Source organism: Rhinoraja longicauda, chromosome 38, assembly GCF_053455715.1.
Source record: "Rhinoraja longicauda isolate Sanriku21f chromosome 38, sRhiLon1.1, whole genome shotgun sequence".
Taxonomy (NCBI): Eukaryota; Metazoa; Chordata; class Chondrichthyes; order Rajiformes; family Arhynchobatidae; genus Rhinoraja; species Rhinoraja longicauda.
In genome coordinates this window covers 15,523,327-15,536,138 of record NC_135990.1, presented here as the reverse complement: position 1 = coordinate 15,536,138, position 12,812 = coordinate 15,523,327, and the positions used below count along the sequence as shown (strand labels likewise).

The 12,812-nt window shown below is 48.5% G+C and overlaps 1 protein-coding gene across 6 annotated transcripts in view; it reads right to left on the bottom strand.

Annotated features, from left to right (window-relative positions):
• Nucleotides 1–2,383: 2,383 nt before the first annotated feature.
• herc1 (HECT and RLD domain containing E3 ubiquitin protein ligase family member 1) overlaps nt 2,384–12,812 on the bottom strand; it is a 242,837-nt gene continuing 232,408 nt past the window's right edge. For all 6 annotated transcript variants that reach the window (XM_078430008.1, XM_078430009.1, XM_078430012.1 and 3 more), the window contains exons 76-78: nt 11,105–11,257; nt 7,472–7,777; nt 2,384–3,172 (exon numbers count right to left, since the gene is read on the bottom strand). In XM_078430008.1, the coding sequence (XP_078286134.1) occupies nt 2,987–3,172; nt 7,472–7,777; nt 11,105–11,257 (645 nt within the window). In that variant the 3' untranslated portion in view covers nt 2,384–2,986. The remainder of the gene's footprint in view (nt 3,173–7,471; nt 7,778–11,104; nt 11,258–12,812) is intronic.

Genomic DNA, 12,812 nt, shown 5'->3' with positions numbered 1-12,812 from the left:
GGCCACAGTTTAAGAATAAGGGGTAGGCCAATTAGAACTGAGATGAGGAAAAACTTTTTCAGTCAGAGAGTTGTGAATCTGTGGAATTCTCTGCCTCAGAAGGCAGTGGAGGCCAATTCGCTGAATGCATTCAAGAGAGAGCTAGATAGAGCTCTTAAGGATAGCGGAGTCAGGGGGTATATGGGGAGAAGGCAGGAACGGGTTACTGATTGAGAATGATCAGCCTTGATCACATTGAATGGCGGTGCTGGCTCGAAGGGCTGAATGGCCTCCTCCTGCACCTATTGTCTATTAACATTGCCAAAAACAATTGTTTTTAAATTTAGCATGTTTTTGTCTGCTTAGAATGGACAGCCGGCATTTCGGACCCGGGACTGTCAAGGCTGATAGAGGAGGTGGAGTGGGGGGGGGGAGGGGGAGTGGGGGGGGGGGGGGGGAGAGAAAGCTTTGTTGACATTGTTTAATCATGTACGGTTGCACAAGTGTACAGTATAATCTATTTCGCCCGCATACTATAAATAATACCTCCTAATTCATCAATCCAATTTGCGGTATGTAAACACCCCTTAGAGCTGTACTGGATTATAATTCAGATGGTTCTCCAAAGAGCTACACGAAACTGGCCGCCCATTTATTTTGCATGTAGAAGAAAAAAAAAAGACCATCGGAATATTGAAGGAGTACTCTCTGGGACATATGACAATAAACCTCGAGTGTAGAAACAAGGAACTACAGATGCTGGTTAATACACAACCCCCCCCAGTTACTCCAGCACTTTGTTCTACTCAAGATTTCAGCATCCACAATTCCTGGTGTGTCTATTTTTCATATAGCAAATGACCCAAAAACGTCACCCATCCCTGTTCTCCAGAGATGATGACTGCCTTTCTGAATTACTCCAGCACTTTGTGTCCTTTTGTGGAGTACTGATTTGGATTACTAGTTCATCTCCATTTACCAGTGTCTGCAGTCCCTTTGTCTCGTGTGCGTGCGTTTTTCTACAGTGCCCTCCATAATGTTTGGGACAAAGACTCATCATTTATTTATTTGCCTCTGAACTCCACAAATTGAGATTTGTAATAGAAAATAATACATGTGGTTAAAGTGCACATTATTAAAGGACATTTTTATACATTTTGGTTTCACCATGTGGAGATTACAGCAGTGTTTATACATAGTCCTCCCATTTCAGGGCACCATAATGTTTGGGACACATGGTTTCACAGGTGTTTGTAATTGTTCAGGTGTGTTTAATTCCCTCCGTAATGCAGGTATAAGAGAGCTCTCAGCACCTAGTCTTTCCTCCAGTCTTTCCATCACCTTTGGAAACTTTTATTGCTGTTTATCAACATGAGGACCAAAGTTTTGCCAACAGACCCGGGAGGTAAGATACAGAATCCGTGCGACACAGACACCCGCTGTACCGCCACAAGCTCCCTGCAAGATACATCATTGAAGTGCAGAGTGCCGGAGAAGGAATGCTGCCTCCGGCATTTGTCATCTTATTGAAAATTGAACTGTTTACAGATAAGCTATCTTGCCACTGCTCAGTTTTGTGAACTTAAATTAAATTATAAAACAGAGCCAGAAAATAAACTGACTTTTGTGGATGAGATTTTTCTCACTGGGCGTGTGATGAGCAAATTCAAACAGGATGTGTTGAAATCTGGACGCAGAACTAAATTTAGGTCCCCACCCGAAACATCACCTGTCCATTCGTACCCTGCAGATGTTGCCAGACCCATTGAGTTACATAGAAAATAGGTGCAGGAGGAGGCCATTTGGCCCTTCGAGCACCGCCATTCATTGTGATCATGGCTGATCATCCACAATCAGTAACCTGTGCCTGCCTTCTCCCCATATCCCTTGATTTTACTAGCCCCTAGAGCTCTATCTAACTCTCTTTTAAATCCATCCAGTGATTTGGCCTCCACTGCCTTCTGTGGCAGAGAATTCCACAAATTCACAACTCTCTGGGTGAAAATGTTTCTTCCCACCTCAGTTTTAAAGGGCCTCCCCTTTATTCCTAGACTGTGGCCCCTGGTTCTGGACTCCCCCAACATTGGGAACATTCTTCCTGCATCTAGCTTGTCCAGTCCTTTTATAATTTTATACGTCTCTAATAAGATCCCCTCTCATCCTTCTAAACTCCAGTGAATACAAGCCCAGTCTTTCCAATCTTTCTCCATATGACAGTCCCTCCATCCTGGTGAACCTACGCTGCACTGCCTCAATAGCAAGGACGTCCTTCCTCAAATTAGGAGACCAAAATTGCACACAATGTCTCTCCAGCACTTCGCATTTTGCTCTAAATTTAACAGGCACCTCATAACACGGCCTCCAAATATGATGAGATCATTCTCTATTTCAGCATCTCCTCTACGTCATGTTGCAAAAAAAAAAATAATCAGTACAAAATCAAAATATTTCTTCTGGAGGGAAATAGCATTGATATTTTTATGTTATTAATTGGAACGATGAAAATTAGTACAAACAAGTGGCTTTAAATTAATGTTTTATTCTTCTGATGTACGTCTGATAGGAAACTCAGCACAGGCAATTCAAATTAAAACAAAAATAAATATAAGAATATTTATGTAAAATTGCTCTCCCTCATGAACAATTATACACAATGTACATTTTCTTTTAAACTTTAATTTTGTAGCCCTCTAACGTTGGGAGGGATCATTTATACCATTCTCAGAAATGCACCAAATTATCTCCATGCAAACTTATCCAAAACTGAACAAAAAAGGAACAAAAACCAGGAGGAGAAATGCATTTTTTTCTCCCTTAAACCTGTTTCTAGTTGAAATTAAAATTCAAACAATAACATTTGTCAATCACATTCATTTTTCTTCAAGTACATATACAATTAAAATGTTCTGGGCTTCTCACTATAACTGCAGCAGTCACTTACACGTACAATAGCAGAAGGCCCGCTTGCTCACTGTTGCTCCCAGTGCAGTGGTTTTTGTTCGGAGTGTCAGTAATCGGTGTCGGAGCCTTCCGTGTTGTCCACATTGCGGGACAACATGTAGTTATCCATGTCGATGGACCTGCAGTTGTTGATGGCATATCGCAGTCGCTCAGCCATGACGGCCTGGCTGGAGTAGGGTGGGAGCCGCAGCTGGAAGAAGCAGGTTTGTGAGGTAGGCAAACTGTCGTAAGGCTGTGGAGGGAAGAGACGGAGGTGGTCAGGGTTCAGAAACAGAGTAAAACAAACATCATCAAAATAAACCACTTGACCAAATCACAATACTGCCCGTTCATCGGAGTGGCACGCACGGTGGTGCAGCTGGTAGAGCTGCTGCTCGTGGGGGGGGCTCTACCGGCACGGTGGCGCAGCGGCAGAGTTGCTGCCTTACAGCGAATGCAGCGCCGGAGACGCGGGTTCGATCCCAACTACAGGCGCCGTCTGTACGGAGTTTGTACGTTCTCCCCGTGACCTGCGTGGGTTTTCTCCGAGATCTTCGGTTTCCTCCCACACTCCAAAGAGGTGCAGGTATGTAGGTTAATTGGCTGGGCAAATGTAAAAATTGTCCCTAGTGGGTGTAGGATAGTGTTAGTGTGCGGGGATCGCTGGGTAGCGCGGATCCGGTGGGCCGAAGGGCCTGTTTCTGCGCTGTATCTCTAAATCTAAAATCTAAGTCTCCACCATCAGAAATGAGTTTCCCACTGCACAGCGCCAGAGACTCGGGTTGGATCCTGACCTCGGGAGCTGCCTGTGTGGTGTCTGCACGTTCTCCCCGTGGGTTTCTGCTGGGTGCTTCTGTTTGTTCCCACATCGGTTTGCAGGTTAATTGGCCTCTGTGAATGGTCCCTAGTGTGTAGGGAGTGGATGTGCAAGTGGCATAACATGGAACTAGTGTGAATGGTTGATCAATGGTCTGAAGGACCTGTGTCCACGCCGTATCTTTCTCTTAATTCTAGGGACAAAGATATGTTGATTGTCACTGAAAATTGCTACATCGGAACGTAAAGCTGTTCCAGTCCTTGTTTCTTACTCTTAAAGAGACACCATTTGGTAGTGATGGTCAATTGAACATTTCTAGAGTGCGTTTGACTTTGATCAATGGTACATACACCATGTTTACCGATAATACAATACGATAAACTTTATTCATCCCCAGAGGGAAATTGATCTGCCGACAGTCACAACACACAAAAACCTGAAATTAAAAGTGAAAATAAAAATAAAAAGACAAGCGACTGTTGTCTGGCTGCCGTGTGCACAGCCCCTTCACCGGAACAAATGAACAAACAAACACAGACTTATCCCCTGGGCAGAGGATTCTAAACTAGAGTGCCCTCCCACACACTGGGTCCCCCTTCGTTCTCCCACTTTTCGTTCCGGCAGCCCCCCATGTCGGGTCCTCCATTGTTCTTCACGGCGGTCCCCCACACCGGGCCCCCATTGCCTTCCTCTCCCCCCTCATGCTCATCGACTGCGAGGCCCCAATGCCAGAGGCCCACGTGGCCGCCGAGGCACCCGCCACTGCGGCTCCCATCCCCATCACCACCGAGGCTCCCATCCCCACCACCGCCGATGCTCCCATCCCCACCGAGGCTCCCATCCCCACCACCGCCGAGGCTCCCATCCCCACCGTGGCTCCCATCCCCACCACCGCCGAGGCTCCCCTCACCACCGCCGCCGACACTCCCATCACCACCACCACCACCGTGGCTCCCATCCCCACCACCACCGAGGCTCCCATCACCATCACCACCGTGGCTCCCCTCACCACCACCACCGTGGCTCCCATCCCCACCATCACCGAGGCTCCCATCACCATCGTGGCTCCCCTCACCACCACCACCGTGGCTCCCATCACCACCGAGGCTCCCATCACCACCACCACCGTGGCTCCCATCACCACCACCACCACCGTGGCTCCCATCACCACCACCACCGTGGCTCCCATCCCCACCACCACCGTGGCTCCCATCACCATCACCACCGAGGCTCCCATCACCACCACCACCGTGGCTCCCATCACCACCACCACCACCATCGTGGCTCCCATCACCATCACCACCTTAGCTCCCATCACCACCACCACCGAGGCTCCCATCACCACCACCACCACTGTGGCTCCCATCACCACCACCACCGAGGCTCCCATCCCCACCACCGCCGAGGCTCTCATCACCACCATCGCCGACACTCCCATCGCTGTATTCGGCCCAGACGGGCCTCGCCACCCGGCTTGACTGCAGTCCCCTGGGAGGCTCGTGGGGCGAGTCGGACCTACAGGGGAGCGTTCCGGTCTTCGGTAATGAATAAACGTAATCAAAATGGATTTGTCCTGTGGTCCTTGGCAGTTTAGGAAGATGAAGCACCTCTCTTCACTTGGGATGCGGCTGGTGAAGTGGAGTGACCCCATCCCCAGAACACCCTGAGAGAGAATACATGGCTAGGGGTGGAGCCTTGTCTCTTGTTGGAGAAGTCAAACTATTGTAATAGTGTTTAAAGTCTTCAGAATCATCAACCACATTCAGGACAGTGCAGCCCATCATAGCATATTGGACACACCAAGGCAGATGCAAGCGAATGTACACATGATACAAAGGCACATTCCTCAAAGCAACAGTGTATAAAACAAAATGCACACATCACATCCGCACAAATTCATGACTGCAAAGAAAGTGCTTGTTTAACCATAATCTCTGATGGCCATTACCACTTTTGTGGCATCTTCAAGAGTCAAGAGTGTTTAATTGTGATATGTACAATACTGACGATGGAACAAAGAGAGCCCCCAAGCATAATGTCAGAGTAACCACCTGAAATAAAGTGTCAGCAGTTCTCTTTGTCAGTCCCATTTGCAGCAGGGCTTCGCAAACAAACAGCAACATACCTGCTTGGTGCTAATCATGCAGAAAATACCAGATACCATTTGCATGAACTGAATCTGAACTGAATTTTGAAAATATTTTTTCTTCAAGAGATCTAATTTAGAAAAATTGCATTTGTGTAACATGACGTTGTTGAATGTCAATTGCAAACGAGGCACCATTGGGATTGTTACAGAGTGTTCAATGCTTTTCCTTGATAAACCCCAATGAAGTGAAGGAGGATTTCTGCAGACATGATATTGAGTTTTTTTTAGATTTAGAGATACAGCGCGGAAACAGGCCCTTCGGCCCACCTAGTCCGCGCCGCCCAGCGATCCCCGCACATTAACACTATCCCCGAGTTTGCGTGTGGCCTCACTCTGGCAATGGAGAGGTCAGTATGACTATGGGAAGGGGAATTAAAATGGTTAGCAACTGGGAGATCCAGCATCCTTGATGGACCGAGTGCAAGTGTTCGACCCGAAACGTCACCCATTCCTTCTCTCCAGAGATGCTGCCTGACCGGCTGAGTTACTCCAGCATTTTGTGTCTACCGTCAATTTTAACCAGCATCTGCAGTTTGTTTCCTACACTGTTAACAGTGACAAGACCTCAGGACTGTTAACCGAATGAGCCGATGACTCTTCACATATCAACCATAGTTTTTTAAAGAATTACTTTAAATACTTTGTGGTTCTAATGACTTGATCTTTAATGAGAAATTAGGCAAATAAACCAACCGTTTTTGTTGTTGTTTTTTTTTAGATTTAGAGATACAGCGCGGAAACAGGCCCTTCGGCCCACCGGGTCCGTGCCGCCCAGCGATCCCCGCACATTAACACTATCCTACACCCACTAGGGACAATTTTTACATTTTACCCAGTCAATTAACCTACATACCTGTACGTCTTTGAAGTGTGGGAGGAAACCGAAGATCTCAGAGAAAACCCATGCAGGTCACGGGGAGAACGTACAAACTCCGTACAGATGGCGCCCGTAGTCAGGATCGAACCGGAATCTCAGGCGCTGCATTCGCTGTAAGGCAGCAACTCTACCGCTGCGCCACCGTGCCGCCTTACATTTTGCCTGAACTTACCTCTTTAATTAAGGCTAGAAAACCCAAACAAATGAGTGCATTCGTGCTACGTACGGCAGCTGTGGCTGCCCTGAAGCCGAGGGGCCCTGAAGCCGAGGGGCCCTGAAGCCGAGGGGCCCTGAAGCCGAGGGGCCCTGAAGCCGAGGGGCCCTGAAGCCGAGGGGCCCTGAAGCCGAGGGGCCCTGAAGCCGAGGGGCCCTGAAGCTGAGGGGCCCTGAAGCCGAGGGGCCCTGAAGCTGAGGGGCCCTGAAGCCGAGGGCCAGATGTGTTAAGCTCCATTTGGCCCCTCCGCTCAGGATGTTTGTGTTTCATCTCTGGACTCGGCCGCTCGAGTCACCAGTGGCCGAGCTCCAACTTAGCTCTGATTTCCGCATTCCAATGCGCAGTGCAGAAGCCAACAACGAGATAACTCCCGATGACAACGTCGCCGGTAGTCCCTCCCTATGGGGCCACCGGCAAGAACCAAACACATCAATACAGTACAGTATTGTTGAAATAAAGCAGCCCCTCCGCTGAGAGAGAATACAATGCTCTTACCCTGTCAACCTTCATAATCTGAAAGCGCTGAGAGATGTCCGCCGTGTTGGCTGGCAAGCGGGATCTGCCGGACACAAAGCGCATGAAGAGGACTCTCTCTTCGTTGGAGAATTCCTCCAAGGTCTTCCAGAACCACTGGGCCAGCTGGTGCTGCTCGTCCACCTCCCGGTAACGCACCACTTTCTTCAGGACTTCGACAGAGATTTCCGGCAGCCCACAAACCATCTGTTCCAACTGTTTAGCAGTGAGGAGAGACAGCAGTGGGACGGGAATGATCCAAGACATCCCTTCTCGAACGGCAGCCACCTGAATACACATACAGAAGCTTGAAAGCACCCACAACCACACTCAGGAACAAGTTCTTCCTCTCTGTTATCAGGCTTTGAACGGTCCTTCCATAAACTCGGGTACTGCCCGATTCACCTCTACCCCATTGTGGACATTGGGCTTTGTCTATGGAACCGATGCAGAGAGTGGTGAATCTGTGGAATTCTCTGCCACAGAAGGTAGTTGAGGCCAGTTCATTGGCTATATTTAAGAGGGAGTTAGATGTGGCCCTTATGGCTAAAGGGATCAGGGGGTTTGGAGAGAAGGCAGGTACGGAATACTGAGTTGGATGATCAGTCATTATCATATTGAATGGCGGTGCAGGCTTGAAGGGCCGAATGGCCTACTCCTGCACCTATTTTCTATGTTTCTATGTTTCTATGATGCGCTACAATGCTGAGAACTATATTCTGTACACTATATCTTTCCCTTTGCTCTACCTACAGCGCCTGAGTTTGACTTTATTGTATTTATGTATACTATTATCTGAACTATTTGGATAGCATGCACAAGCTTTTCATTGCACCACATTACATTGTCAGGTGTACCTTGTTATCCTGACATCCTATCGATCAGGAACATTTCCTAATAATTATAATCAGACTCGCTGGATCAGAATAATCTGCAATATGGAACTGCAGATACAGAGAGGGCAAAGTCAACCCCAGCAGTGACGAAGTCAAAGGTAGACCCAAAATGCTGGAGTAACTCAGCGGGACAGGCAGCATCTCTGGAGAGAAGGAATGGGTGACGTTTCGGGTCGAGACCCTTCTGCAGAAGTCAAAGTGAGTTGATAAAATGGCAGGTAGGAGGAACAGCTTCAACTGTAGGAAGATGGAGATGGTCTGATAAGTAGAGCAGTAAAATGTCAAATGGAATGTAATCCAGAGCAGGAAAAAAACCCTGCAGATGCTGGTTTAAATCGAAGGCAGATTCATTCTGAAGAAGGGTCTCGTCCCGAAACGTCACCCATTCCTTCTCTCCAGAGATGCTGCCCGACCCGCTGAGTTACTCCAGCATTTTGTATCTACCTTTAATCCAGAGCAGTGTACCACTGATGATTATGTGAGGCATAGGTGATGTAGACAGTCAGAATATTTATCAACGGGTGCAAATGTCCAACTCCATAGGGCAGAGCAATAAGGTGAGTGGAGGAACCTTTAATGGGCACGACATAGAGCAGTGGGTGCCTGGAACACACTGCCAGGGGCGGTGTTGGAGGCTGATAGGATAGAAGTGTTTCAAAGGATTTTGTATAGGGATGTGGAGGTGCAGGGAATAGAGGGATATGGATCATGTACAGGCAAATGAGATCAGTTTAACTTGGCCAATGTGTTTGGCACAAACTTTGTGGGCCGAAGGGCCTGTGCTGTACTTGCTATGTTCTGCGTCCTCTAGCCATTAACCCCACGTTTATTCTCTTACCACCCCACCTACGCTTGGGGCAGTTTACAGCAGCCACTCACCTACGAAGCAGCACATGTTTGGTTTGTGGGAGGAAGTTGGAGCACCTGCTGTGGCGAGGAGAATCTATACAGGCAGTGCCCACGGTCTGGATCAAACCCAGCTCACTAGAGATACGAGGCAGCAGCTCTAGCTGTTGAGGCACTGTGCCAATCGCGACATTCACAGAGTGGTGTCCAGTTGGCCTGCACAGTGCTGCGTTGATAGTGATGTCGGGGCAGCATGCTTTATTGATGGGATGCAAATTCTTCCATTCACCGGGCAGTAAAGCATGCTGCAAGAATGAATGGACGCAGCAGTGTTGTGAGGGGGAGGAGTAGTGTTGGAGGGACACAGATAGATTGCTGAAGAACAGACTTGCAGGACCCACATAAATAGAGGCAGGCACTCCTGGCAGGAGGTTACCAGGGAGATGTCCGTTGCCAAGGAGACAGGCGCCTGTGCCTCCGAACACTCTTCTGGGTTCAAGGCAATATGGAATCTGAAGAAGGGTCCCGACCCGAAACGTCGCCTGTCCATTCCCTCAGATGCTGGCTGACCCACTGAGTCCCTCCAGCACTTTGTTATTTGCTTGAGATTCCAGATTCTGTAGCCTCGAATCTCAGTGGATGAGACTCAACATGAACTTCATGTAGCACTGACTGACAAAATGCAGTGGAGATGAACAGCAGCAGCAACCTGTAATAGTCCTGAGGCTAAGAAGCTGAATGTGACCATGACAATTCTCCATGGGTTCAGCAGCTAAGGCACATGGTTAGGTTACTAACAGAGTAACCAGCTCTCACTAACTGCTTCTTCTGAAGCTGCCGTTTAAAAGGCCAAAATCAAACATCTGTGACCTTCTTGTGCCTCGGTTGCTTTACCCATGGAGAGCTGCCATGACAGACGGATCCAGAACTGTTCACCCATCAGCCTCCCCAAGCTGTCCGAACGTCTGTAAGCTTCAAGAAACACTGACTGGGTTGCAAATAACCTGTTCAAATGATGTTTGCCCAAGATCACAAGGAGGTGCAGGGATAAGGGAAGCGGTAACGTGTGGGTGGCAGCAGCCTGCAGGAGGCGCTGTCGGCCAGGGGCGACAACGTGAGCCGTGTCAACCATATGGTGCAGCAGCTGGTGAAGAAGGCCTGGCTGGTGTGGGCGACTTGGCTGGGAATGGCTCTCCGCCACCTCCCTCTTTCTCACTCGCCTTCCTGATATCAGTGGCCGAAACTGGAAGAGCAGCGATGGGAAGACTTGGCCCATCCCCAGTTGCATAACAGGTCATTCAGGAAACAGGGGATTGGAGATACAGCGCGGAAACAGGCCCTTTCGGCCCACCAGGTCCGCGCTGACCAGCGATCCCCGCACATTAACACTAGGATAATCATGTAGAATAGTGTTAATGTGCAGGGATCGCAGGGTGGCGCGGACCCGGTGGGCCAAAGGGCCTGTTTCTGCACTGTATCTCTAAATCTAAATCTAAAAATCTATCCTACACCCACTAGGGACAATTTTTGTTTACATTTACCAGGCCAATTAACCTACAAACCTGTACGTCTTTGGAGTGTGGGAGGAAACTGAAGCACCCGGAGAAAACCCACGCAGGTCACGGGGAGAACGTACAAACTCCGTACAGACAGCACCCGTAGTTGGGATGGAACCCGGGTCTCCGGCGCTGCATTCGCTGTAAGGCAGCAACTCTACCGCTGCGCCACCGAGCCGAAACGATTGTGAATTGTTTACACAAGTGTGAGTGTTTACGTGCCTGTACTAATCATTCAGCCTTATTGATTCTGTGCAATAGAAAAAAACAAATAGGGCTGAACTGGTCCATTGGGTTAATTCTGTCGGCCCACTTACTTGACGATCAATTTCGTGCAACCGGTACTCGACGGCCCTGTCCACATACTCCTTCCGATTGGAGAAGGTGAGCGGGATGCTGCTTCCACCTGGGATTATGGGAACCATTCTGCCATCAGCACTTTGCCCCACAAATGAATCAAGAGGTATCATCTGAAACATAAAAGGAAGCAGCATTACTCAACATCAGACTCGACATACAACACAGGCAACAAGTGCAATTCTGAATTCAAGTTATTCAAACGCATCTCTTAATATTTTGGAAAAATATAGAGAAAGCCAAGCTCAGTCTGCTATAACATTACATGGAATGAAAAGACTGTGTTCAAGGGGTGCTTAAAAATGGTGTTTATGTCCCTTGAATATTTTCGAATACCCTTGCATTCTTTAGCGAGAATCATCGTTTAAGGACATAATTTTATTGAATGTCATGGACAAAAATACATAACTTCAACCTCAATTAATCTGCTCCCTCATGGTGTTTATTCAGAGATGTTTGTGACAAAACGTGACCAAAATGTGATACATCTGTAGAATCGTGGGAAGCAACTCAAGCAGAGGAAGCAGGTGCTGAATGAATTTTCTACACAGGTGCCTGTGAAATGTGCTCTTCCTTCCTGAACAGGGGAATGCAGCCTACTGTCGGTGACACAGACCGTGAACATCTCTCCTTCTTTTCCTGCACCTCTGCTCTCATGTCTTTCAATGTTTTTTCGATATCCATCATGGAAACAGGTGCTTTGGCCCACCAAGTCCAGGCTGACCATCGATCAGCCAGCGTTCACACTAGTTCGATGATATTCCACCCCCTACACACTAGCGGGTAATGTACAGAGGCCAGTTAACCTACAAACCCGGTTGTCTTTGGGATGTGGGAGGAAACTGGAACTGGAGGAAACCCACGCGGTCACACAGAGAAGGTGCAAACTCCACACAGACAGCACCTGAGGTCAGGATCAAACCCGGGACTCTGGCGCCGTGAGGCAGAGGCTCTACCAGTTGCACCACTGTGCTGCCCTTGTTCTCCTGGACAAAAGATAGAGTACCCAGGTCCTTATCTCCCATCCCACCAGCCGCTGCCTTCAACGGATCATCCTTACAGTTTCCATCAGCATCGACAAGATTTCTATCCCCAGGCTCATATTCTCCTCCTTCGCAGTTTCACTTGCACCTCTTCCAATTTGTTTACTACTGCATTTGGTGTTCAAATTGTGGTCTCATTGAACATAGAACAATTGTCTTTCCACTGACCGGATAGCACACCACAAAAGCTTTTCACTGTACCCAGGGCCGTTTTTACCGCATTATGGGCCCCCGGGCAAAGCAGTGTACTGGGGCCCCTACCGTTACTCTCCCCCACCCCCCTTTCCCTACCAGCCCCCCCCTGTCATGCCGGCGAAAAGCACTTACCGAAAAGCACTTAGCGATGGACTTAGGGTGCTACATTGTTGCGAAAAGCACTTCCAGATCGCTGTGAGAAGCACTTAGTGACCGAAAATGTTGCAAAAAAAGCACTTATTGAACCTACATTTTTAAAGTAGTATTTATTTATTGCAAGTCACTTAACATACACAGATCAGCATGGGGCCCCTATGCTCGTGGGGCCCCGGGCAAGTGCCCATCAGGCCCATGCGTTAAGACGGCTCTGACTGTACCTCGGGACACGTGACAATAAAGTAAACTGCAATACCGCACAGCAAAGCAAAAG